Below are 27343 nucleotides of genomic sequence, written 5' to 3'. Positions count from 1 at the left end.
TTCCTTCTCTTTCTATTATATTTTGTTTAGCTAAAGGAGTCAAACAGCATCGCTCTGACTCTGAAACAACATGGAATGCATTTATTATTTTTGTACTGTCAGAACTACATGCTGAGGATTATCTGGAGCATATCCATAGGAAAATGGGAGAATTGCATGAGAAAGGGGAATGATATGTTGATACTGGTATATAGTTGGTTTTTGTCTTATTTTTTCCCTCCATGTTGCTGCTTCCCCTACCTTATTTTTCTCTTCACTTTTACTTGTACTGTTTTCTTATTCCTGTATTTTTTTCTTTTATTGATCTGAAAGCAATGCATAATCTCAAAAACTGGTTAATTAAAACTATTTTCCACAACCTATTTAATAAGGGCATTCAATATAGAAGTCTGGTAGCAGTTGAACTTCTGTTTCAGCATTGGAGGTTATCTTTAATAAAATATGACTTAGAAATCTGATATATTTGGGGGAAATGTCACCTTCTACCTGTGCTGAAGGTGGACAAAGTGAAATTACAGTAAATGAGAGCAAGTTGTCATGGGACGTGCGTTGGGAATCAGAAGTAGGACTTGATTTTGTGGAAGTTGCATATCTGGGGTACTAGTGGTTTGGAGTAATAGCTCCAAAAATAGCTCCAAATGAAAAAAAATATTTCAGAGGTGTTTGTAGGAAAACAAGTGTCTTAAGTAAAAATGAAGTTGGCACTAAAGTTATTTTGCATTTTTAAGAGTAAACTATAGTGAAAAGGTATTAATGAAATAATTTATGCAGGGGATGAACCATAGAGATAATCTAGTATCCACGATACAATCTTCTGAAAACACACACTTCATAAGGAACAGTATTTCTCATGCCATGTTTTAACATTGAAGAGTATAAAAGAATCAAAGATACTAGTGTGTAACCCCCTGAAGAGGAAAAATAAAATTAGTTTGTTTTGTCAGTCTCACAAACACAGTCACCAAAATCTTTAGGTACTCTCAGCACCAATCGTTCTGTGAATTGACTTTGCAGGAAGTAGGTGTTCAGATTGACGTTTTAAGATTTTATTTCAGTGATGTATATTTATAATTGAGAAATGTATGGTGGGTTTCAGAGACACTATTCCAATTTTTTATCAGCAAGGAATACAGGTTGTCGTAACAAATAGCTGGGAGCAGGTAAATGTCTTATTCCAAACAATTGTTTAAGGAAAATCATCTTTTGCCTGCTCAAATTAAAAGGCTTTTGCTGCAAAGAATTGACCATGATACATCTCTTTTCATCACTGTTCCTTATTTCTTCTCTGTGATTACTGCAGAATAATTGCATTTTGTTTTATTGCAGTGCAGTTGAAAAATTGATTATATAGTGACTTGAATGCATATTTCTGTTGGTGCGTAATGTCATGCAATGGTAAACATTTTACTCTTTGGTCAGTATGTTAACCGATGAAAAGATTTCTATTTAACTGTATAAAGCCACATCATATTCTTGAGCTGCATGCCTTAAGAAATTTTACATAGAAGTGCAGGTAGGACACATTAGTGATCCTGACTGTAGATGCAAAGGATCTTTATTTTTGTGCATATTATGGATCACTGGGTTCTCTGTTTTGCTGACTCATATCTCATACAACAATTAGCAGTAAATTGTAGTGCTGTGTAGTAATTATAACCTGGGATCTCACTGTTGAAATTGCATCTAGATGGTTTTTGTTCATTCCCAGTGATAGGAAGGATCACTAGAATTTCCAGCTTTTTTCTGCTTTCAAGGTAATTTTTAAGAAGGATTATACTTTAGAGAAGTTCTATGTATACTTCAGGTTCTAGCAGGAATACACAAATGAAAAATGTCTGTGTAGAATGAAAGCAAAATTTTTCCATTTGAAAGCCGTGAACATATGACTGTAATGTTAAGGACTTCGGGAAAAATGAAAAGATAAAATTTTAAAATAAAGCAAGTTATCATAAGGATATTGATTTTTTTGTGGTTTTAAGTTTGGCAGTCCAAGCAGTATAGGATTTTCAGCATCCAGTTTCTCCAGCAGAGAAGTTAGTTATAAAAACTCAAAGGATATGGCAGTAATCTGTAAAACAGTATAGAAGCCCTGAGGAAAAAGAACTCAAATCCATGAAAAGTGTTATTATAGAATACATAACAAGCTACAATGATAGTGCTATAATTACTGATCTTAGTTTTTCTAATTGGATTTATACAACCTCTCTTTAATTTCTTGCAATTGGTAGGATAGGACAACTAGACTTCCAAAAGGGAATCTCTTACCTAGCAGATTACTATCTAGGCATCAGAAGCCCAAATCCATTGCAGTGTTGTTACTTGGAGGAGCTGTGTTATCTGAGATGTTATAAGGGTGTAAACAATGAAAAAATGTAAAAAATAATGATGTGTTGCTAGTTAAATATATATTTCACTTATTTTATAGAAACTTTAATGAAAGACCTTGATGTAATAACAATTCCTAGTAAAGATGTTGTGATGGTACATGAACCAAAACAAAAGGTGGATTTAACAAGGTACCTAGAAAACCAAACTTTTCGTTTTGATTATGCCTTTGATGACACGGCTCCTAATGAAATGGTTTACAGGTATGTGTATATGCTTTTTTTTGTGAATCTTTTTTCTCATGTATCTCTCATGTCAATAACTGTGGGCTTACCTTGGTGATGGACTTTACTCCTATTCTCTGTGTTACCAATTATGTATATTGCTACCTCCATTCTTTTGCCTGTTTACTTTTGTTTTAACTCTTTATTCTGAATTCTTCACCTGCAATGTCATCTCCACTTCTGTCGACCTCAGTCCTGCTCTCAGTCCTCCTTCAAGCCCTGCTGGTTTCCAGGCTCTAGCTTGTATTGCCTGCCTTCTCAGCTACTGAATATTTGAACAACTTCATGAGCTCTCCATTTGCCTCAGGGTTATTGTCTTATTAATTAGTGTGCATGCAGCACCTGAGGAAGCTGAGTCATGGCTTCTGGTCTTCAGGAAACTTGGAAGAAAAGGACAGCCCCGGCCCCAAGGAGCTTGCAGTTTGAATATAAGATAGTTAAGAGATGGAAAGTAATCAGGAGAGGGTGGGGAAAGAGTACAAAGAAAGGGAGAAAGGTTATATTGCTGTATTGCTGATATACCTGAGCTAGCTTGGCTGCTGGAAAGTCTGGCTGATGTAACATGGAGGTGCATGGAGCAAAGTTATCTTGTTCAACATGCCAAATCTCTCTGATTTAGAAAAACAACAGCAATAAAGACACACATCCACTTTCAGCCCCAAGGTATTTGGATCTCCATTCTCTCCTTTATCCTTCTGTTTCACTTCCACAGCTGGCACAGAATAATGCACACAGCACTTTTAAAAACATGTTTAGAAGTAGCTATTTACCTTGTGCAAGTCACTAAATGGAGTAGATACAGTAGCAGGCAAAGTTAGACACCATGACAGGTCACATCTTGGTACCCAGTCTAAATAGGGTGAAGGTTTTTGCAGGGAATATTGATATCAGAAAGGAATTTGATTAAGATGGTTTTCCTTATGCTTGAAAAGTGCTTCCCATAGCCTTGAGGAGTAGTGACAGAGAAATATCTTAATTTTTGTTTTTAATCCAACAATGAGGAAGGAAAATTTAGCATTGTGTCCTGACTGATGTTGGATGCTAACATCCTGTCAGTGGATAACAGAAAATTCATAGTAAAAGAATTATTAAAAGGCCTTGAAAACTAAAACTTCTGTCTTATGCTTGAGATAATTAGAAGGAGAAGGGTGGTGAAAGGAAAATCTCTATAGTATGTTAGTTTACCCTAACAAAAGACTTCTAAACAGCGCTAAATCTACCCTTGGAGATTTCTGTCTCTAATGGTTGTCTACCGTTAGTATCTTTCCTTTGTCAATAATGAAGAGCTGCCGGAGAGCAATCTGGCTGGTGATCTGTGCCTCTTGGAATAGTTGTCCTCCTGCTTAACAAGCAGTTCTTCTAATCTCCCTCCTTCCTGTTATTTATCTTTCTGAGCATAGTGTTTAAATGTGAGGGATGTTTGTGGCATACAGTCTTGTATTTTTGTATTGAGTTTTCTCCAGACAATTTTTATTAGTGACATAACACGTTAATGGTAATACGGGAAATTATTGAAAGATGATTGTATTCATACTGAAACAGTAAATCTCTAGTGTGCGTAGCAATACAGGCTTTCTCCTTCTCCCTCATATGGCACAATAATGATTATTACTTGAAGGGCAATCTGCTTTGAGGCCTCCTGTAATAACAAAAGAGCAAAATAGGTATTGTCATCTGTTCTCACCAGAACTTCAGGGTCACACTGGGGGAAAAAAATAGTGTGGCAAGTTACTCCAGTTTTCTCCAGTACGCTAAAATTACTCACTGTATTTCTATACTGAAAAACATTCTTCAGCTTGAAGGAGAAAAGTACTACTCTCTTATTATTCTTATTCTTTTGCTTAAGCTGTATTTTAAGTATTTTTGAATCCATGAGCCACAACACTGAGTTGCAAGTTTTCATTAATATTAAAAAACCTGCACTAGTTCAAATGGGTATACTTTTTGAGGTTTAAAGGAGAACAGAGTTTATGTTTCTGAAAGATCAAGATTGCAAATAAAGGTTCTAGTAAAAGTAAAGTTGGACTTTTTTGGCATGGTATCATTTGGAGTTGTATAATGCTTTATGAAAACTTCTCTAGATATGTTTGTATTTTGTCTTACTTAAAAAATAGATAATTAAGTCCCTTTTTTATAAATCAGCAAAATAATTTCAAACTCAGTTAAAGAGAGATAATGGAGTGTGCTTCTTGGGTTGATAGGCTTTGTGAAATTTCGTGTTTTATGTATAAAAAGAATAAACATCAAAATACGGGAATATCCTCTTGAGGACAAAGGAGGTATATGTTCAGAAGAAGCAAAAAAAGACAGGCTGATCAGGAATCACCTCGTATATTTTTGATGAAAATTCATTATTCAGTTAAACTTGAGATTTTTGCAAAACCCTTCGTTGCCAAATGGCTCAGTCTTGCCCATATTATTTTTGTAAGTGATCTTGTGTTTGTTCTAAAGTGCAATGAAAGAAGGTTGTAACACCTCTGTGTTTCTGTAAACAATTGTTTCTGTTTATGTCACTTAAAGGTACTTCATGTGTTAACACTTGGAAAAAAGTTTAGAAAGGGAGACTTTTGCAGAAAGCCTCTTACCTCCATGGGTAACCCTCTATTAGTTTACCCTTTGCTTTTGAAGTTTTTAATAACATAACGGTAATAAGCAGCTGAAGTAGAAACAATAAGTTTTTTGAAGTAAAAATTAATTCTCTAAAACAGAAGAATGATATTTTGGATAATACTTTTTGACACATCAAATAATACTTCAGGGATAACTAGATTTTTCCATTTGAAGAGCTTGGGTATCCATTTTCTTGAGCCTTTTCTCAGTGTATGTACATTCTCAAAATATTAAGATAGGCAATGTTGTTTTGGCCACTTGTCTTCTAAATTTAACCTTGGAAGCTGATTTGGGGAGAAAAACAAAACCAAAACTGTAGCAGCATTTTAGTATTGGCAAAACCTAGATATTTATCTGCTCCACTGTCCTACTTTGAATGTCTTCTAATTCTGTCTTCTTTAGGGAGCTCCAAACACCATGTAGTAAGTTGTGCTATGTTGCACCATTGAAACAAGGAATTATTTTTTTCTTAGGGTTTAATAGAGGATAATATTGTTGTAAAACAAGTGGGAGAGACCTTGTAGCTTTTATTTGATTGTTTGAGATATTCTAATGCCTTAGAACTGGTAGTCTCTTTAGTTCAGTAATTAATGTAAAGAAGTCCTTTGGCCTCTCAAAGAACAGGACCAGTTTTGTCACTTCTGGCCTTAAAATTTGTAGCATCCTTGTGGTAATGGCATCTTAAAGTAATTCAGTTTCTTAAGTACTGTTGTTTTTTGCATTTAAGGTTTACAGCTCGACCATTAGTGGAGACCATATTTGAAAGGGGAATGGCCACTTGTTTTGCATATGGGCAAACAGGCAGTGGAAAAACTCATGTAAGTATTTCTTCTACATGTCAGCAATACACTTCTTTTTATGTGTGATATACTTACCTAAGTCCTAATAAGTATCAAATACCTAAGTAACAGTTCTGTGATTTTTATAGTGTATTTTTTTTTTTTTTTTTTTTTTTTTTTTTAATTTAAATTTAGACTATGGGTGGTGACTTTTCAGGAAAGAACCAAGATTGTTCTAAAGGAATATATGCACTTGCAGGTGAGATTTTATTGGTCTTTTGGCTTTTTACAGATTAGTTGAGATCAATAAATTTTCTATAAATTTTCTACTCCCTGTCATACCAACGTAGTGGTCTACATATTTTGCATTACAGTGGAGCTTTGGTAATATGGAAGTAGTTCCTAGGAGAGTAGTCTTTACAGAGTAAAGTAAATGTATATATAGATTACTTAAAAAAATGTAATAAATATAATGGATGATTAATTAAGTTTATAACTTTGGGGTCTTCTGCATCTTCCATTGTAATGTGGCAGTTTAAACTGCAATGTTTCAGACTTGGTTGACTGACCCTTTCTATTACACTTGCAAAATTTGAGAGATGCTGTAAAATAGACTGTTATGCATTAGTGAGTCTCCACTAAATGAAAATGCATAATAAGATTTCTTTTCATTGTGGAAATGTATTCACAGCTCGAGATGTCTTTTTAATGCTAAAGAAACCAAACTATAAGAAGTTAGAACTTCAAGTATATGCAACATTTTTTGAGATCTACAGTGGTAAGGTAAGCACCTGATCTTTCTCTGAGGAAGGAGCAATTTCTTCTTCACAAACAAGAATTTGAGCTTGTCACATACAAGATTGTTTTTCTCTTCGTACTAAAAGCTTTATTTCAAATAATTCTTTACACTTCCCTTCCAATCATGTTTTTCCATGGAATGATTTGCATATTTTTATACAGGATTTGAAACAAAAGGGTCTTTTAAAGCTCCTCTTCAACTGTTCTGTTTTTTCCCTTCTCCCTAAGGTTTTTGACTTGTTGAACAGGAAGACAAAATTAAGAGTGTTAGAAGATGGTAAACAGCAAGTCCAGGTGGTGGGATTACAGGAACGGGAAGTCAAATGTGTTGAAGATGTTCTTAAGCTTATTGAAATAGGCAACAGCTGCAGGTATCTCCCATAGCTTACACCAGTTTTTCATTGTACGTTAAAGAATCAGAACAAGATTTTTTTGGGGGTGTCTTCATAGTGATAGCTTTTTAATATGCAGTGGGGTTTTGATAATGTTGGCTGCAAATAAAGAGTCTGCCTACCTTTTAAATAAATATATTGAGAGTTTCTTTGTCTCCTAGAGAGAAATAACTGATTTTTCTACAGGATGTGAACTGCATGCATTATGTAAGCAGTTTACTGACTTAAATTCACATGATTTATAATCTGGAATACTGCCAGATTCTTCAGCTCTAAAAGGCCTCGATACATAGTGACAGAGGTTAAGCATAAATGTATATATATATTTTTTTTTTTAAGAATCCAGCTTCATTGTTTTTAAAATGAGCTCTGTGCATAGACTGCTGCCTGATCAGATAAAAATGCCATCAGCATTTTACATATAAGCTCTCTGATAATCTGAAATCTCTGAAGATCTGATTTTTCTTGCTTTTAAAAGGGAGGTAAAATGTCACTAATCTTCCATTTCTGTTTGAAGAGGTGGAAAAAAGAGGTATAATCATACTGTGTACATCCAGTTATTAAGGTTGTATCTCTGGTGTCTACAGCAAGGTTAGACAAGCTGTCAATACATGTAAGAAAATACAGCACTCTGCTTTGAAAAAACTAGCGTTTTTGAGGTTAGTGTGTTTAACATGTATGGTCCTTCTCCTGTTCATATGTCCTTCCCTTCTCTCCTTGTGTTTAAAGGACATCTGGCCAGACATCTGCAAATGCACACTCATCTCGAAGCCATGCAGTGTTTCAGATTATTCTCAGAAGGAAAGGGAAATTGCATGGTAAATTTTCTCTGATTGATTTGGCTGGCAATGAAAGAGGAGCAGATACTTCCAGTGCAGATAGGCAGACTCGACTGGAAGGTGCGGAAATAAACAAGAGCCTTTTAGCACTCAAGGTAACTAAAATGTTTCCATTGCCTTTAAGTAGGTGGAAGCCTTCTACATATGATAGCCATGACTATTAAAACGAAGTGTTTTTTCAGGCTTTGCTTGTCTATGTTGTCTACTGATGTGACAGGTAAAATAATGTATTGATTTTTCCTCCAAATGCCTGAAGAAACACTTGGTAGAAACACCAAGTAGAAACATTGCAGAAACATTGTGCTATCAACTTGCATGTAGTTTAAAAAAAAAAACCAACAAAAACCCCTCAACAAAAAGTTCCCAGTGGTTGAATTTAAAGACTTTTCTGATATACATCTAAAGTGGGAAGACAGATGACTGACTTTGGTACTCAAGGTCTGAAATACTAACTGGAAATATTATTACTGATCTCAGAATTTATTTATTTATTTGTTTGTTTATGAAATAGAAACAAAGTTGCCTTTACAACATATTAATTTAGTGCTGTTAATTAATTCACTAAAGCAACACAACAGCAACATATCCAGAAAGAACTAACAAATAGATTAAAATGATCCTTGAAAGCTGGAATCTATTTTTGACTAGTCTTCTTCATAGCAAATTGTCTGATACCGTCACTTTACAGATTATCATACATTAATCCAGGTCACATCAAGAGAGCTAAGAATTATTATTTAAATATTCATATGCCTTTTTTTTGTTTGTTTTATAATACTTGAAAGAGGTTCAGTCTAAATAGGAAAAGTGAATTTTTGTCTCAGCTGGGGAAACAGTAGGTTTGAGTGTCTTAACTTATCTCTGTTGTTGATTCATTTTGCTTAGGTTTACTATTCTCAGCACCAGTTTATATAAAACTGTGGTTTTATATAAAGAATCTGAACTCCAAAATCACTCTGCTTACTTTTTTATCCGCGGTCTAAACTTGGGAGAAGACTTGTATCTGACTCTAAGCAGATCTCACAAAACATCATGAAACTGTAACATACAATGTGTCATTACAAAATTGTATGGCATGTTGAAAAATTGGCAGCAGCAGTTCCAAAACTGGCCTGTTTTGATTTAGCATCAAAGTAAATAATGGAGGCACCATTGTGTTGATGTTATCACTTGTTTCCAAATGTAATTGAATAAAGCTAGTTTGGTTTGGTTTTTTTTTTCCTTCAGTTTACTTGTTGAGTTTGTACTGGCTAGTGCCTTCAATGCATTACCTAGAAAACATACTTACTTCATTTTTATACAACTTGTCTTTTTAATTATAGTGAAAGGTTCTGTTGCTGCTGTATTAGTTGTTGTGATCTAAATTAATATAGGGAAGGGGCAATAAAAATAAGTGGAGGTCTTGCAGAGGTCTAAACAGCAGTACAAGATATAAGTTTCTTAATGCTATGTTAGTTTTCCATTTTTCATCTGTCCCCCAAAACATTACACAGCTTTTTTTTCCATTTGTATTCAAGACTCTTGAAGTTATTGTCAAGTTTGAATTAAACTAGTATGTTCTGATGAGTGGTCTTTGATGCTAATCCAAGATTTGCTACTTGCATCTGGGTATCAGTCCTGTCTTAACCTTTTCATGTTCTTGGTACAGGAAGTTATTTCTGTAATGTCTCTACATGAAGGTAGTGTCATTTTGTTAACTGGTTTTCTGAGCTGTGATGAAAAGCAAAAGTAGTTAAAAATCCCTTAATTTATAAGTTGGCAGTGCCCTCCTATAATCCTTTTTACTAATAAGGAGATAATCCAATTCTAATTTTTTAGGAGTAAGCAAACTAAAAATCATTATAGTAAATTAAAATACCTTAACTAAACTTGCTGGTTGCCATAGCAGTAATTCCACATATACTTCTGTTACTGTTTTTAATGTCACTTGTTGAAAATCTGTTGCCCCTCTTCCTGTCTAATCTGCTTTTCTCCTTATGTAAGTATGGTATTAATGTACAAATTCAAAAAATTCAGGGAATGCACTGCCTTGCTCACCTATAAATATTGAGTCCTTTTTAGCATTTGCATTTGAAGTTCATATTCAACAAGCTTCAGTTTTTCTGTTTATCTGAGCTATGTTCATTCTATAAAATTCAGCTGTTGAGGTTTTTTTTAAATAATCACTTTAGTTAAAACAAACTTGCCCTTGTGTTTTTTCTGTTCTGTATCATGGAAGTTTTATTCTGAGCTCATTTTTAGTTCTGTTTTATGCTGTTTCACAGTTTTCTTGGATTATCATCTCACAGTTTCTAGCCTGGCTTTTGGAAGAAGCTGTTTCTAGGAAATTTCAAAAGGCCACAAGAATATGGCTGTAGCCAGAGGATTAGTTGAACTACTGTAGAACTATTCACGTAACACAAAAGCCATTCCATCTGTTAGTGCTGCTAAAAGCAAAGCTTTAATTTGAAAAGCTTTTGAAGTATGATTGTTTGAAGAAGTTCTGTGTGTAGATGTGTTAAAAGTGTACCAAGGCAGCCATGCGTCTGAAGAGATGCCTGTACACAAAGTATTAAGGCAAAGGCAGAAACTGGAATTAATGATCAAAATATGATGATGACAGCACCACCACAGAAACTTAAATTTAAACTTTCTTTGCGTAAGTAATTTATTAGCTGATGTTTAGAGGTCTGATTGGGCTGGAGTGATGTTTAGATTAGTGCAATCTTGGTTTGCACTGTTGTACCTTGTTGCTGCTGTAACTTCTATAGTAATTTCATATTATTTACATCTGTACAGTATTTCTCACTGGAACTCTCCAACTAATTGCAAATATTAGTTTAGCCCCCATACCTTTGTGAGTGAAAGAGGAGACCTTATCCCTGTTTTTTCAGGATGAAGAATGTTTTAAAACAGGGCATGATGTATGTTTGCAAGTATATTCCAATATTGAGTACATCAATAGAGAACTATGCTTAATACGTTTGTGACCTGTGGAAGCTTTCAGAAAGTTTGTTTTCTTCTGAGCTGTAAAGAAATTCAGTGGCAGAGCCAGAATCAAAGCTACTGCTTTTAATTGATAGAGTTAACATGTGGCCCTGTCCACACATCTTCTGCTGGCGGAGGTTGTAGATCATTGAGACTTTTGGAGCTGATAATGAGAAACAGTTGTTAGTCTGGACATTTAACATCAACACTGATTTTTTTGTTTTGATTTGTTGTTGTTGTTGTATACAATAGATATAAACATTTTGGCTGAGATTCAGGAAGGTTTTAGGCTCCTAAGTCCTTTTTAAGTTCCTGCCTCTCTGCTGACCTTAATGAGAGGTAAAAGCCTAACACTTCTTGAATCCAAGCTTTAAAGGTAAATTTTAATGATATTTTAGGTGACAACAACATAACTAAGGCATGCATTTTCTGATTTTGAATTGCATTTGTATTATATTTATTCAGCCCATGTTAAAGAAAAATGCATACACTTGTTTGTTCTTTCAGGAGTGCATTAGAGCCTTAGGCCGAAATAAACCTCATACACCCTTCAGAGCAAGTAAACTTACTCAGGTGCTAAGAGATTCATTCATAGGAGAAAACTCCCGTACCTGTATGGTAAGTTGATTTGGTTAACTGTTTGTTCTAACAATTACAAAGAGAGAAGTTGCTGAGAATTTAGGCTTTTGTGTTTAAAATTGGTCGCTTATGGCAATGTGTTGGACTTAAGTTTATCCACTAACTGACACTACATGTGGAGTGAGACTTTCAGCAGAGACATTTCAGATAACTTGCTCCCTTCTCACTTTTTATTGGCCTTTCTTATTGCTTGTTCTAGTTTTCTAGCCATCCACCTAGCTAGAAACACTTTTAGCTTGAGAAGTTTGTTTGTTTTTAATGTCTTAATTATATGAGAGTATTGTTTGTTGACTCACAACTTTGGAAAAGGTGGTATAGACTAGAAGTACAGTGGTGAGTTACAATCTTTAAGTGACAAAGACAAATTTAAAGTTGGTATCAAAGGCACCAGAATATGCTCTAGGCTGTTAAAGGGGCAAGTAGTTGGGATAGATAGGGTGAGTAGTTGTGTGTTGTATACATGTGCATTTGCATCAGTCTGAAAAACAGAATTATTCTGTCAGATGGTGGACAGGGCAGATAAAAGCACTGATGTCCAGTCGTTTTATTTGTGCATCCTTAACATACCTCCTTATGGTGATGCAAACTCTCTGCAGTAGACACTGTTTTTTAGGCTTCTTTGTGTTGGTTAGTTTTCACAGACTCCTTGGAATTAATTAGTCTAGAGGACAGAGAAGTCTGCAGACCACAACATGAAAACCATGGTGTTAGGGCAACCTAGTTCTTCCCTTTAGCTGTTAGGTATGGTTCTAATTTGAAAATGGTGGTAAAATCGCATTTTTTTATTAATCTTTTCTCTTTCAGTTTTCTGATGAAAAGACAGGTTTGTTTTCTTTTGCGCTGAGACTTACCTGATCTAGTTGAAGATGTCCCTGCTCGTTGCAGGGGGGTTGGACTAGGTGGCCTTTAAAGGTCCCTTCCAACCCTGTCCTGGTTTTAGCTGGGATAGAGTTAATTGTCTTCCTAGTAGCTGGTACAGCTTGGGGAACAGTGGCTGGAAAGCTGCCTGGTGGAAAAGGACTTGAGGGTGTTGGTCAACAGCCACCTGAATATGAGCCATCAGTGTGCCCAGGTGGCCAAGAAGGCCAACGGCATCCTGGCTTGTACCAGAAATAGTGTGGCTAGCAGGAGCAGGGAGGTGGTTGTTCCCCTGTACTGGGCACTGGTGAGGCCGCACCTCGAGTACTGTGTTCAGTTTTGGGCCCCTCGCTACTGGAGAGACATGGAGGTGCTGGAGCGTGTCCAGAGAAGGGCAGCCAAGTTGGTGAAGGGCCTGGAGCACAAGTCTTATGAGGAGCGGCTGAGGGAACTGGGGTTGTTGAGTCTAGAAAAGAGGAGGCTGCGGGGAGACCTTATCGCTCTCTACAACTGCCTGAAGGGGGGTTGTAGTGAGGTGGGTACTGGTCTCTTCTGTCACGTGGCTGGAGATAGGACGAGAGGAAATGGCTTCAAGTTGAGGCAAGGGAGATTTAGGTTAGATATTAGGAAACATTTCTTTACTGAGAGGGTTGCCAGGTATTGGAACAGGCTGCCCAGGGAAGTGGTGGAGTCACCTTCCCTGGAGATATTAAAAAAGCGAGTAGGCGGGGTACTTCAGGACATGGTTTAGTGGGCATGGTTGATGGTTGGACTCAATGATCTTGAAGGTCTTTTCCAATCTAAATGATTCTATGATTCTATGATACAGGGCTATGGCTTTGAGTTTGGTGTAGGAAGAATGTTGATAACACACTGATGGTTTCAGTTGTTGCTAAGTAATGTTTAGTCTAAAGTCAAGACTTTTTCAGCTTCTCATGCCCAGCTAGCAAGAAGGCTGGAGGGACACAAGAAGTTGGGAGGGGACACAGCCAGGGCAGCTGACCCCAACTGTCCAAAGGGGTAGTCCATACTGTGTGATGTCATGCCTAGTATATAAACCAGGGGGAGTTGGCTGGAGGGGCGAGTCATTGTTTGGGAGCTAACTGTGCATCAGTCGGCGAGTGGTGAGCAATTGCATTATGCATCACTTGTTTTGATATTCCAATTCTTTTATTCTAATTATTGTCATTTTAGTACTGTTATTATTTTCTTCACTTCTGTCCTATTAAACTGTTCTTACCCTCAACCCTTACTTTTTTTCGTGGATTCCATCCCACGGGGGGAGGTGCCAGGGAAGTAAGTGAGCAGCTGTGTGGTGCTTAGTTGCTGGCTGGGGTTAAAATCATGATGCAGTCAAAATAATGAGTTTGCAGCATAGAAATATTATTCAATTGGAAAACATTATTTATTGAACATGTAAGACCTCTTCTAAGATGCTGTTTTTCCTTGTCAGTGAAGAGACATTTATTGTAAAGGGATTCCTCAACAAGATAAAGATTTGATCCAGTGTTCTAATGTGCTGTTAGGGAGTAAGACATTTTGCAAATATGAGGTGCTTTTCAATATGGAATGCATATAAAATGATGTGATTTTAACTTGGTAAGAGATTCTTGAAATGTGCTGGTATAAAATACCTGCTAGGCCTTTCCCACTTGCTTTCTGACATACTAATCTGTAAGTGGGATATTGGTGTCAAATTTATTTGGTAATTTCTACACTTCATTTTTATTTGACTTTTCCTCTTATTGTTTATGGACTTCCTGCTGGAATTTTAAAAGTTATATCTTTAGGGCTGGAGCACTCTGTTCTGTATATAATGTTAAAATATGATTTGGAAACTTGATTTTTTTTCAATTTCAGAAAAATATTTTGAAAATAACTTCGTAACATTGACAGTTACGACTAGGCTCTGTTTCATTCTAAAGAAATCCGGAGACATACAGTCAGCGTAAATAGGTTTTGAATTTTGTTACTCATTGCAGTCTTACTGAAGTTGTTGGCCTTAAATAGTTTCAAAAAACATTTAAAGTTGAGAAGAAAAACATTCTTTACTTAGGAAAACAGTTAAACAGATGCTTATCTGTAATATTATTAAGTACAGTTTTGGACTGTGGCCAAAATAGATCTCTCAAATCAGTATCCAGTCTGCTTGAATGGAGAACAGCCTACAAACAGATATATATATATTTTGGTTTTATTTTTTATATATATATAATTCTGGTAATTGTTTGCAGGATATATTAGACTTACTTTCTACTGAGTCGTGTATTGCCCTTTTTGAGGAGTCTTTATTTTTTCAGTTAGGGTTTTGCATTTACATATTATGTTACCAAGACAGTGAGATGGGGGAAGTTGACTGAATTTCTATGAATTCTTAATGTTCCAGGCATGGTTAAAAAAATTAAATTGAAGCTTTGACTTGACATCTGTCTCCTTGAGATGTCATTGTATAAGGACAGCTGTAAATATTAGACAGTTTTTGTAGATGATCTCTAATGAAACTAGAGATTAAAAAAAAATACAGTTAATTTGAATTCATCTACCCTTTCATCTGTACAAAGTGACTTATTAATGTGTGGCTTGTTTTCTCTAGATTGCTACCATTTCTCCAGGCATGGCATCGTGTGAAAACACTCTAAATACGCTGAGATATGCAAATAGGTATGGAAAATGTTATTGCTTATAGCTATACTGGCTGTTGATCACTGACATATGGAATAGCGTTGTTCCATGATGTATAATTATTTTAGCTACTTGAATAATTTTATCGTACTTGCATTCCTTAACAAGATTAAAACCAAATTACCGATCCAGGCTCACATTTAATTTAAATTGTCACTTTTTAGAGCCATTACAATAGAATCAATAGAAACTGCATTTAAGCCATTATCCAGAGATGGATAATGTAGATTGCCAGGAATGTGGGAGATGCCACTATTAGTCTTGCCCCTGCTCTGGAGGCACCATTTCTTGCATTAGGGATAGTCGGTATTCATGGTGATTCCCTGGTGCGTTAGCTGAAATACCTTTTTGCAATGTGGTTTGGTTTTTTGCATCCCCTGGATAGAATTGCATGGAGTTGCCAGTCTGTTTCATACATACATACGAAATTTTACACTTCCCAACCTCAGGGAAATATCTGAGACCTCTGAGTAAAGAGTCAGTTAATCCAACAGTGACTCTGTCATCAGTGTAGAGAAATTAGCACCTCCAGAGGCTGATGAAGTGCTTCTGAGACCTGTACGGCTCCCTGAAACTGTTCGTCTCTCTCCAGTGAGTGTGAAAGGAGCCTTCCCCTGCTGCAGTTCTCCTTCGTTTAATGTCCGAGGAGGTGGGGTGATCAGGTTTTGTGTGTCCTTGCAGTCAGACCTGCGACCCAGAGACCCCACCACGCTTTGCTGCAAGTAAAGGAGGCAAACACGCCTCCGGCCCATCGGAAACCCTGTTTTTGCTAGAAGAGGCTACCATCTAGTGGCCTGCTTGCCCCAGTGAAGGATGGGGCAGAACCCTGTCTGCTCCTGCTTGGCCGGGCACCCGGCCAGTCGCTAATTGGGCATACAGGGCTGCTAGGAAGGCTTACCACCCACTCCTCTCAATATCCAAACATCCCTGCGTCTGGATCAAGGGAGCTAGTAGCAAATCTGCCTGGCTTGGACCAGTCCGTGTGATTTCCTTCCTGGTGAGAAGGAGACATCTACTCCCCTGCTTACAGTAACATAATGAAGTTGCACATTCATCAAGGCCTGTTGGATCTTTAACCCCTTATAGAATACATGTTGCTGAAGTGACTCCAGAAAAAGACACTGCAAAACTAAACGCCTATTTCTAGTATGCTAAATAGTTGTGCTGAAACTGTTTCTTCCCCTTGGTGTTAAATTTGTACATTGTTATGGAGTAAATGCCTGTCACTGTAAAGTTGCTTCATGTGTTTTGTGTAGTATTTTTGGTTTTTTCTAGCAATATAGCTTTTTCATAGTACAATTAGTTTTTAGGTGCTGGACACCAATGTGTGTGGAGTGTAAGATGGGGCAGAATACAATTTAAAGTTTAGTAGCTGTAATGGTTTGATATTTTAAAAGGAGCCATTTAGTGGAATACTGAATGTAGAGCAAATTTTATTAACTGCACCAACTGAAATTTGGAATTACCCTTCTGAAAACACTGCTGTTATAGTCCCCTGAAAATTAGCAGCACTGGTTTTGTTCAATGTTGTTAGGGATCTGTAACTCTGTTTGCAGAAGTTTTAAATATGTTGGCACACTTGCGTTTCAATACAAAAATAATTTTATCATTAAACTATTAAAGAAGTATGCTAAATGAAGAGTTGTCATTGTAACTGTGTTTATGAGAACATTTTCTTTTAATTTGCTGCTGTATTTTGCTGCTGCAGAGTAAAGGAATTTGGAATTAGTCCTTCGGACATTCCCTTCTCACAGGGTAGTGGCAGTCGCTCTGATCTCTCTCCTTCCTATGAGTATGACGACTTTTCTCCTTCAATCACCAGGTCTACTTCATTCTATACATGGAATCTTTATTTTTAAGTTTTCTTTTTGGCTATGTAATTTTACAGACCAACCTTTCATTAGTCCCCTTGCCTTGAGTCACACATATTTTGTTTTTATTTTGTTTTTATTTTATTTGGCAGGTGATGGTTCTGCATGATCTGCAATCATCTTCCCAGTATTTTGTTCACCCTCCTGAAACATCCACACTCTGTATCCAGGCTTGCTAGTTTCCTTCATACATTTTAAAACAAAATGGTGATGTCACCTTCGTACATTTAGTGGACCAAATCTGACAAGTCTGTGCTTAGGCTAATCTGAATATCTCAATCAAAAAGGAAAACGGTTTTCATACATACATGTTTTTAAAACTTTTCATCACTCTGAAGAGGAATGAAAAACAGTTTCCATTGTAGTAAACAAGTGCTACTTGAAAAAATGTTTTTCCTTTTAAAAAAATGAAGAATATGTTCTAAAACTTGTTATACTTGCAGACTTTGATGTGTCTGTTTCATAAATTTGCTTTTAAATAGGCTTTTTTTTTTTTTTTGACAGAATCATTGTCAATCTTTTAAACTATTTTCATGCTGCAGGACCCTAAAATTTTAATAAGATATTTTCACCTTTGAAATTTTTTTAATTAATGGATCTAGTTATTCTCTGAGATACTTGGTTTCTGAAGAAAATAATAATTTGCGCTCTTGGTGGATTTGCTTATAACAGCTAATGGGGCACTGATTGACTAACTTTTTTAAAGCACAATTGTGTGCACAGAAGAAGAAAGATGGTCAGGTTTAGTGTGCTGAATGAACTTTTCTTTCAAGTATTACTCATGTTTAAGGAGTTAGTATTGAGGGTTTGGAGATTTTTGCCCTCTTAACTGTTAACGAGTAGTAAGTATTCAATCAGAAAATGCCTCTTGCTGGAAGATGATCTGTAATCCACCTTCAAGTAGTTGAAATTCAATGGTCCATGCTTTCCGGGAGTTGGACTAACTTCCTTTTGTCACTGAAAGTACATTAAATTTGTGAAGCTGACATCATCATCCTTATTAAATGAATTAATTGCGCATAAAGCCGTAGAGCTTTATTTTTGGTTGTGACTCTTTTGCATGGGAAGTTTACTAATTTACAAATGAAACATTTTCTGCTTGTAGGGTGAAGGAGCTGACAGTTGATCCTAATGCCACAGGAGATACCCGTCCCATTATACACCATGCTCCCAATCAGATGGATGACTTGGACACACAGTGGGGCATGGGGAGCTCTCCTCAGAGGGATGATCTCAAACTGCTTTGTGAACAAAATGTGAGTGGTTTACAGCATTACATGGAAAGAGATGATGATAAATACAGTGGCAGAACAAATCCAGAGTAATGTGTATTATAGCCTGTTAGCAAGATCAAGTAAATACAGCCTGTCTCTTCACCTTTTCACTTTATGATATTATGTTCATTCCCATACAAAAAAACCCCCACCAAAACCCCAAACCCAAACCAAAAACATTTCTTGAGGGGTGAGAGGAGAATCTTCTACTTTTCTTTTATCTTTCTTGCTGATCAGGGTTTTTAATGTCCAGGCAGGGTCTGCTCTAGGTTCTGGCGTTCTTTAGTGTGCATTTTTTTCAGTATAACTTCATCTTTTTTTAGGCAGTTGAAAGTATCCTGGGACATTCATCTGTTTTATTTAACACTCCTGTGGTTTTGAGCATTATTTTGCCTGCATGCAATACTCATTTCAAGTGAGTTTCTCTTTCTCTGCATTTAGAAATCTGGCTACGGATCGTTCCACTTCCTGACATACTGATTTTCATGGGGTGAAACCCCAGTGGACTGTTTGGGAGAGAACCATGTTGTGTTCCCAGCATGTTTCCCTGGGCTCCAGGAGTGGGGAGCTCAGAGGCATCTTCCAAAGCACATTTTCACCTCATTGCTGATTATCAGCTCTAGTGCTGGTTCCTTACATGTTCAACAGGGATTAAAACTCAATTTGTGAAAATGCTGATGAAAGAAAAGAGAATTCCTTACTATCCTAGAACTCTATTTTATAAGAACATGCTAGTGATTCCTAGATCTTCCCACTAGACAGTCCTTCCAGCCAGGTATCCTTTTGTATCATAATTCTTCATTGTTCATGCTTAATCATAAATTAAGCTTTACAATATGTTTCTAAAAAGATTTCAAGGCATCATATAAGGAACTATGCTGCCTTGCTAAAGCATTAATTACAACCTACATAGCGCTTTCCCCTTTGATTGTTAACTATTCATTTCTAAAGAAGCCCCATTTGCCCTAGTTTGTAAGTCCAGGTTGTGCATTCTTCTAATGTATTAATCACTAGGTACATTTTTAGATTTCTCACTTCACATTTATTCCACTTTTTTTCCGAAGCATTAATTTAATTTTCATTTCCTGAAATGTTTTGAATGTAATTCCTGTTCCCTTTATTTGAAAATTGTTGTCTGTCTGTTGTGATATGCATAACGAAAAGTCCTGACAGAAAACCAGAGTTTTCTGTAAGCAATAAAACCTACTAGAAATAAGCATTCTTCCTTGTCACTTCCTCTTCCCACTATTTTAACTTGCTTTTTTAATGTGGGGTATTCTGTTTTCTGGTATTCTCTAGAATTCACTGGCTGGGAATTCTTAGTGAATATGAATTAAATTTAACTCTATGAGCATTTTGAATTTACTGCCCTCTCCGCTCATTTCTGGAGATTTTCTTGTTAGAAGTATTAAATTCTATTTTTGACAGTGTGTGAGCCAACACAGGCAGGAGGCAGGAACAACCACAAAACCACAGAAGAAATGCAAAGCGTAAATTTATTTTCATTATCTAGCGAGCCAGGGGATCCCCGAAGCAGCACCTGGGCAGAGGCGCACAGGTGGGAATGCAGGCACTGTGGAGCTCGGTCCTTGCTACAGGATCTCTGAACCTTCTGTTTCTGCCTGTTTTTCAAGGATTCATGCAGGCATAGTTGACCACTGTGCTTTGATCTTTTCCACAGCAGGGCAGGAGTCTCAAGAAAGTTCGATAGGGTGCCTCTATCACAGGCCTATATTATCTAAACAGAGGTGTTCTACCTGTCAAGCAGACAAGACTAAACAACAGTTAGTATGATACATGTTTTTCAACAGCTCAGCTGCAAGTGACTTGGTGGGGTTTACAATCCTCCTCGCCAGCCTTCTGTTATTTTCCTACAGAGGGATTCTGCCTTCTGCATATTTCTTTTCGTGTTCTGTGGTAAGATAAGTATCCTGTAGCCACAGTTCTTTCCAGACTAACAAGCTTAACCATTGTTTTTAGGAAGAAGAAGTTTCTCCACAGTTGTTTACTTTCCACGAAGCTGTGTCACAAATCGTAGAAATGGAGGAGCAAGTAGTAGAAGACCACAGGGCTGTCTTCCAGGTAAAAGATGGAACTCTGCTTTGTTTTATCCTAATCCAGGAATTCAGGTTTTCCCAATGAAAGTGCATACTCCTGAAGATGTAGGATATCATCTGGTCATTCAGCTGCTGTCAGAGATTTCTAAATTGTTTTATTATGCTGAGCCCATTGTAGCAAACAAATCCAGATCCTATAACCACTAATCTTTGTCCTCATGATGAAAGAGAAGCGTATTTTTGTATCATCCCAGAAATATAGTAAAATTTTCCTTTTCTTCTCAACAAACATTCCTAAATAGACTGTTCATCCTAAGAAGAGTTTTCTTTTTATTATTTTTACTATTCACTATATTTTTGCTTGTAGTCCTTTTCCAGCACTAGTGACTGTGGTTTTTTTCTACTTGCAGGGAGTTTATTCAGATTGGCCTTGAAATTTTCAATTTCACTGTCAATATTCATATGCCAGAGCTGGCAATTAATAGCAATGTCTCTAACAGCACCATTTCTGTTTCATCATTTCCCTCTAAGACACTGCAATACTCCCTCCAAGTATCTCATCTGAGTATCCTTTTGTAACATCTCCCTCTGAGATACTGAGATCCACAAGAGACACATATATTTCTAACTGCCTGTTTGCTTCCTTTTTGCAGATACATAAAGGTTTTCACTTGCTATTAGTCAGGGTCTTTGGAAGGAATACTGCCCGTGCAGTGTAGTGCTGGTCAGTGCCATGGAGCCTTTTGCATTCAGAAAATAAATTGTAGTAATAAGTATGAGTTACTAGTTTTCAGAAGGAAATGTGAATTGCTTGTTGTTCATAAGCATAGAGTCTTTAGGCAGGCTGTCCGTTTGACACATCTGCTGCGAGAGAACAGCAGAGCATTAAACCTGTGGGGAATACACACATCTCCTCAATTTAGGTATCTAACTTAGTGGAACATTGATGTGTGTTCATAATACAGTAGGATGCTAAATAACACATTTTACAACAGATGTAGAGATTTAGTTATTATGAAACATTAGCCCTGAAGTAAAACATGCAGAAGTGTGAAAGTCATATGCCATATGCCGTAGCTGTGTCCTAATGCTTGCGACTTCTGGAGAGACAAGCTCCATTAGTTTAAGATTCTGCTTCTGTGTGTCCATCTGGCCTTCTGCTGGAGATTACTGCTCCTCCCAGCAGTCACTGGAAGGAAACGTGTCCAAACCTCATCTCCTTTTGTTTGCAGCATGGCTTGTTAGTTTATGCCGTGGGTGGAGGTGGGCTGCAGCAATGCAAAATCTACCAGCTGTACTAGGCAGAAGTTATCTTCTGTCAGCTTTCGCCTGGAAGCTACTGATACAAAACATCCTTTCCTTACAAAAATGTCTGAAATAGATCAACGGAATGAATCGTGCTCTAGAGCTGTTGGTCTTCCTTTCTCTCATGGATGTATGAGTTTACCTTCTATGAGATGAATCCTGTCCCAATGTGAGCTCCATCTGTCCTGCAAGCCAAAAAACATACATGGGGTTTGCACTATGCTTTCAATATTACTTGGGCTACTAAGCACAGAGGGTAAGGCTTAATTTTAGTATTTCAGGCCCAGCATGCCTAAAACTGTCAGCTGCTTTCTTTTTTTAATCAAAGCATTTCCAATGGGATCAGTTCTCCTGATCACAGCTTTGCATAGTTCTGTAAGCTTTAAGCTCCTGGTTGCACTCTTCTTTGCTGCAAGACTTCCCCCTCCCCCCCCCCCCCTCTGTTTTTGTAATATTCGGAGTGCAAAGATGCTGAAAAGCTGCTCTAACCAACACTGTACTCGTATCTATCTGGGGAGTTAACTCATGCAATAGTGAGCTTAAAATAGCTCTTCTTTTATACAGCTTCTCTCAAAACTGGTTTTGATTATGGATAGAATTATCTTGGCTCCTTGACTGTAGTAATGACAGTACGATTATAGTCAGTGGAAACCTGCCCGTCCTTAAAATTGAAGCCTGACTTCAAAGTTTGATACCTGCCTAAGGGACATAACTGTGACAAAGTTCTGTTCTTTGAGTTTCTTAGCTTTACAACCACCTAATGTTTTGAATTTGAAGAGAAATGGGCTAGCTGGGGTTTACCTGCTGCTGGTGTGACAACTGGAATTGAGAAACAATGTAGAAAACGTACAATTTTGCTGAATTAGGAGTAAGGCTTCATTTTAGGATTGAAATCTGTTATATTGAGGTGACTAGACAGTAAAAGTGCAGTCATCTTGAGAAAAGGTCTAATTCACCTCTTTGTCTGAAAACCTGTCTTGAAACTTTTCTAATGTATTTAGTTAGGTTTATTTAACTTTCATCTAGGAATCTATTAGATGGCTGGAGGATGAAAAAGCTCTTCTTGATATGACAGAAGAAGTGGACTATGATGTGGATGCTTACGCTACCCAACTTGAAGCAATTCTAGACCACAAAATTGATGTTCTGACCGAACTTAGAGGTAGATGGCTTTTAATCATTTTTGTGTGCATTATTAGCAGTGTGTTTTCATGGACGCTTGCAGTAATAATGAGGAGAAAAAAAGAGTGTGGTTATGTTTTAGTCTTTTTGTCCCTTATGATGCCCTGCAATGTCCTGTGGAAGGAACATTTATTCTGCTGCCTAAGAACAAGTTCACATCTGTGCTCAGTTCGTCCTGGTTTAAAGGAAAAATCTCTACTTTACCTCCAGGAAGTATCAATGTTGATCCTGCAGCTTTCCTTTTCTTTTCCTTTGTTCTAAAACAATAAAGGAAGGAAAAAGAAAATCCAAACAAACTGTGCAAAAAAAAAAAGGTAATGAAATGAGGAGAAAGTAGTAGGAACTCCCAGTTCCTGCCTTGTTGCATTTTGTAGTGTAGCAGGGAGCCTGCTTGTTGTTTTTAAGACTGTGCTTGAGTGGCGTCGAGCTCCGAGTGGCTTGGTTGTTAGCTTACTTTTTCTTCAGCAGCCTTTCTGTCTGAATTTTGTCAGCCTCTCTTTGTTGAAAAACAAACTGCAGATAATTCTTAGTGCCAAAAATTGATTCTTCCACTTGTCTTCTAAAATCAGCTTGTCAGGTTGGTACCTCATGGAGATGAATTTTTCATTTTAATTTCTGTAAGTATTTGGACTCCAGGAAGGATGCTATACTGGTAAAAATTCAAGGGTGGGGTTGGGTAGTGAGGGGTGGGGAGTTTATCTGTGTTAGAAAAATCTTACTTTTTTACTCAGTCTGAGTATCTGCTGTAAGTTAGACGAATACATCAAGCAAATCAGATGTGGCCTGCTTGCCTTGGAAGCATGCATTGGCACCAGTATACTTTAGCAAAGAATAGCAGGTACATTGCTTTACTTCTTATGGGTGATGGCTTCCTCTTCAGAAGACAATTTGAGATGCCAGCAGTGAAAAAAACATAGTTTAGGTGACTCCCTGTTCTTTGAAAACTTATTAAGACACTGCTTTTGAAACAAGGTGCCAGAGGTAAAGGCTAACTAAGAGACCTTTGCATCTTTACAGGCAGCATGATACATGTATAGCTTTACAGGAAGGAAGGACTATTAAGTCAAAAATTCTTTCTCCCAGTAATTCTTTCTCTCTGTGTTCTGCTCATGGCACATAACAGTTACTGATTATGTCAGCTTTTATTCCTGTCACTCTGGGACTGACATATTTATGTTGTTGGTTTGGTTTCCTTCTTCCAATTCTTGGGCATATTACTGGGGAATGGAGTGGGACAGGAATAGAAATATGAAAGGATGCTACACTTCCTTTCTCAGATTTTTCCCATTCTTGTTACAGTTATGATGAAGCAAAGGAATGATGCATTTATCTATTTACTGTGAACAATTTCCAAAATTTAATCACAAACGCTTTTCGCATTCAACAGAGGGGAGTAGAATTTACTCTTGACGAGTTTTAGAATGTACAGAAGTGACTGGTTGTATGGTAAATACAATTTTGTATGCCTCTAAGGATGGCTTGGGAAGTGCTGGGAGGGAAAAAGATGTATGTGGTGTGTATCTGCCTACACTATGTAAGTTAGAAGCAGAATTTAAGTGTGAAGAGGTTACACACTGGGAATGCAATTGTGCAGTTTCCAGACCTATCCTGCCTAGAGACAGGGGTAGCATCTAGGAAGGGACTAAGTTGCTAAGCAACTTGTTTGTATGGCAAGTATTGAATTTAAGCTTATCTCAATCCTCTTGTAGCTTGTAACATCAGCTGTTTTTGTGGAGGAATGTTCTTTGTTGTGCATTAGGATGTGGAGTATCAGGGCTTAGTTTCAAGATCTGTGTTGAGCACAGGCACATCAGTACTCATTCTCTCTTTTTCATTAAAGATAAAGTGAAATCTTTCCGGGCAGCTCTACAAGAGGAAGAACAAGCCAGTAAGCAGATCAACCCGAAAAGACCACGTGCCCTTTGAAATGGGCCTTTGCTGATAAAGGAGTCCACGAACCCCTACTGCTGTAGCACACATTTGTTAGAAAACCCAGTGGCCGTTAGAACTCAACTACTTGAAAGTGTAAAAACGTTAGAAATGTCTGTGGAAATGTCCTGTTTCTTATTCACCTGAATGACATTTTCAGTTTTGTGTGAAATGCTCCTATGATGTCTACAAAATGCTTCTAGACCAGACAGCACAACCATGCAGGGTTCAGATCTGTGAAGCACTTTGTTGAAAATATTTCATTTATTCAAATGGTGAATTTTACATTTGGAAATATTTGCCATGTTTTACATAATGAAGTAAAGCTGTGGCCATTAAAAAGTCACAGTATCCTTTTGACTATGTTCCGTTTTGTTACAAAGACCAGCTGTGCAGTTTTAAATTGTGCTTGTGTGCATGCACACCGCACTAGTGGTTGTACGTAACTTCTACAGACAGCTGTGCTTACCTCTTCCCATTCTGTGCCTTGATGAAGGCTACTTAACCCTAAACATACTTTCTGAAGCACAGCCTTAATAAACAACATTCCTTATTTGTCAGTATGAATTACCTTTAGCGTGTGTACATTTTTAATGTGCTTTGAGACTTTTTTTATTTGGTGGCTAGTTCCATTTCACAGGATGTGCCATATCATTTGAACAGGAACTGCAAGAGCTGTTTAGAGTGGACAAACAGCTAAACATTCCATCCTTCTTGTAAAAATCTGGAATTTAGATTTATCTGAATTCCATAAAGAATGGGTATATTAATTCTAGCATTTTTCTCTGTAATAAAAAACAAACCACAGAGCAAAAAAACCCACAAAAATATTAATTAGTTGATGTATAATAAAGAGTAATGTTCAAGTACTGAGGAGAGTTGTATCTTAGGCTAATGCAGATACACAGTATGTGGTATGGTGTGATAATGCTGTCAGAGTAAAGGTACAATCTGACTTCTGTGTATGGATAGGATAACTGTGGAAGTTCAGGGATCCAGCTAAATACATACATATTGGCCTTTCACATACTGTTAAAATTTGGCTTTTGATGCATGACAAACTTACATGTACATTAACCGTAGTTTGCAGGTAGTTTGAGTAGCTCTGTTGCTTTAAAAAAAAGTAGCTAATACCTATTTTTCCCTTTGTACAGTGCCAGCAGCTGAAAAGTGCAGTGAACCTGCATCATTTGAGGATTTTGCACAATACCTCTACATAGCGCTAACAAAAATCCCATAATTACCTGAATTCTCACAAATGGCGCCATGTGTATCAGCACTTTTTAGGTGGTGGCACTCAAGTTTATTTTTGCAAGTCAGTATCCAAAAAAGATTGACCTTTCATGTAAGAACTTCTTGTCAAATGAAGAATTGTAGACCTCTCTAGGAGTTCTCCCTGTTCCAGCAGACTCTGCCTTGCAGCTGCATAAAAATTACTTTGGGGATAAAAGCCTGGTTGTTTGTGCCAGGCCTGGAATAAAGGGAAGGAAATGAAAAGAGAGTTAAATGAGCCAGGAATTCTTGTAGTGTTTAATGTTTGTATCTATCTCCCGTAGAAAGGTAGGCGATGGGAAGCTCTTGTCGCATCATGGTTAAAAATAATAATAAAAAAAAAACAAAAAAAAAACTCCTGTGTGTAAACATGAAAACTGAAACAACAATGTAGATTTTGCATAATGTGTTTAATAAATTAAGCTATTAAATGAATTACAGATGAGAATTTACTTCTGTGAAAGTTCTATTGTGCTTTGGGCAGGGTTTCACTTTGTAAACGCCTCCGAGTTACATGTTTGAAAAGGCCTGATTTCAGAATGAGTATTTACCTCTGGAACTAACTCTTCTGTACAAATTTGCCATACATGATGAAGTTCCTCAGAGCACTGTCCTGACTTCAGTTTTGCAGCATGTCTCAAAAGAAACATCACACATCTTTCTCAGCATTTGTTAAGAATATCATCCATCACAGTTAAGAGGAAAACCCAATGAAATAGAAGGCAGCAGCTTTTGTTAGCAGGCGACAGTACAGGTTATCATATTATACTAGAGGGCTTCTTTGAAGCTGCTCTAGAGAAATCTTGCTTTCCAAAAAGCCTCTGAAGATTGAGACATCCTACATGAGAAACAGTGGCTTTCCTACTATTCTTCCATGCAAGCCTAGAGCCACAAGCAGGCTGTGGTTTACAGAGGGTACCAAAGAGGATAGGAAGGGCAGAGGCAGTTAGGATTTCAGCAGGTTTTTACTAAGCCTTGTAAGTGACACGTATCCTCTCAGGTAGCAGATGCAAGCTCAAATTGTGTCTACTGTGGGGGGACTGTTCAGAGAGTCTTTGTAACAGAGCCTGCTGTAAAGGTCAGATGTACACTGAGATGCTGAAGTAGTCAGAATCAAGATAAACTGATACGGCTGGTTACGGCACTTGAATTCCTGTAGCCTATTGCTGTGATGGACTGGTATTACTTGAACACAACTCAGACAAGCTTATCTTGATTCCTGTCCTGTAAAACAAAAACATTTAGGAAGCATGACACAAATCTCCAGCACTTGTTCCTTC

At 37.2% G+C, this 27343-nt stretch overlaps 1 protein-coding gene across 4 annotated transcripts in view; it reads left to right on the top strand.

Moving 5' to 3' along the window:
* Window positions 1–26531, top strand: part of KIF2A (kinesin family member 2A) — a 60731-nt gene extending 34200 nt beyond the window's left edge. For 2 of the 4 annotated variants that reach the window (XM_049795353.1, XM_049795352.1), the window contains exons 9-20: window positions 2426–2588; window positions 5947–6037; window positions 6194–6257; window positions 6690–6781; window positions 7025–7167; window positions 7918–8122; window positions 11502–11612; window positions 15085–15152; window positions 18150–18300; window positions 20299–20400; window positions 22707–22842; window positions 24703–26529. In XM_049795353.1, the coding sequence (XP_049651310.1) occupies window positions 2426–2588; window positions 5947–6037; window positions 6194–6257; window positions 6690–6781; window positions 7025–7167; window positions 7918–8122; window positions 11502–11612; window positions 15085–15152; window positions 18150–18300; window positions 20299–20400; window positions 22707–22842; window positions 24703–24788 (1412 nt within the window). In that variant the 3' untranslated portion in view covers window positions 24789–26529. Of the gene's footprint in view, window positions 1–2425; window positions 2589–5946; window positions 6038–6193; window positions 6258–6689; window positions 6782–7024; window positions 7168–7917; window positions 8123–11501; window positions 11613–15084; window positions 15153–16881; window positions 16996–18149; window positions 18301–20298; window positions 20401–22706; window positions 22843–24702 lie in introns of all 4 variants that reach the window. The other 2 variants (XM_049795351.1, XM_049795350.1) reach the window with 2 other exon arrangements.
* Window positions 26532–27343: the final 812 nt, after the last annotated feature.

This window comes from Accipiter gentilis, chromosome Z (genome assembly GCF_929443795.1).
Source record: "Accipiter gentilis chromosome Z, bAccGen1.1, whole genome shotgun sequence".
NCBI lineage: Eukaryota > Metazoa > Chordata > Aves > Accipitriformes > Accipitridae > Astur > Astur gentilis.
This window is presented reverse-complemented; position numbering and strand designations above follow the sequence as displayed.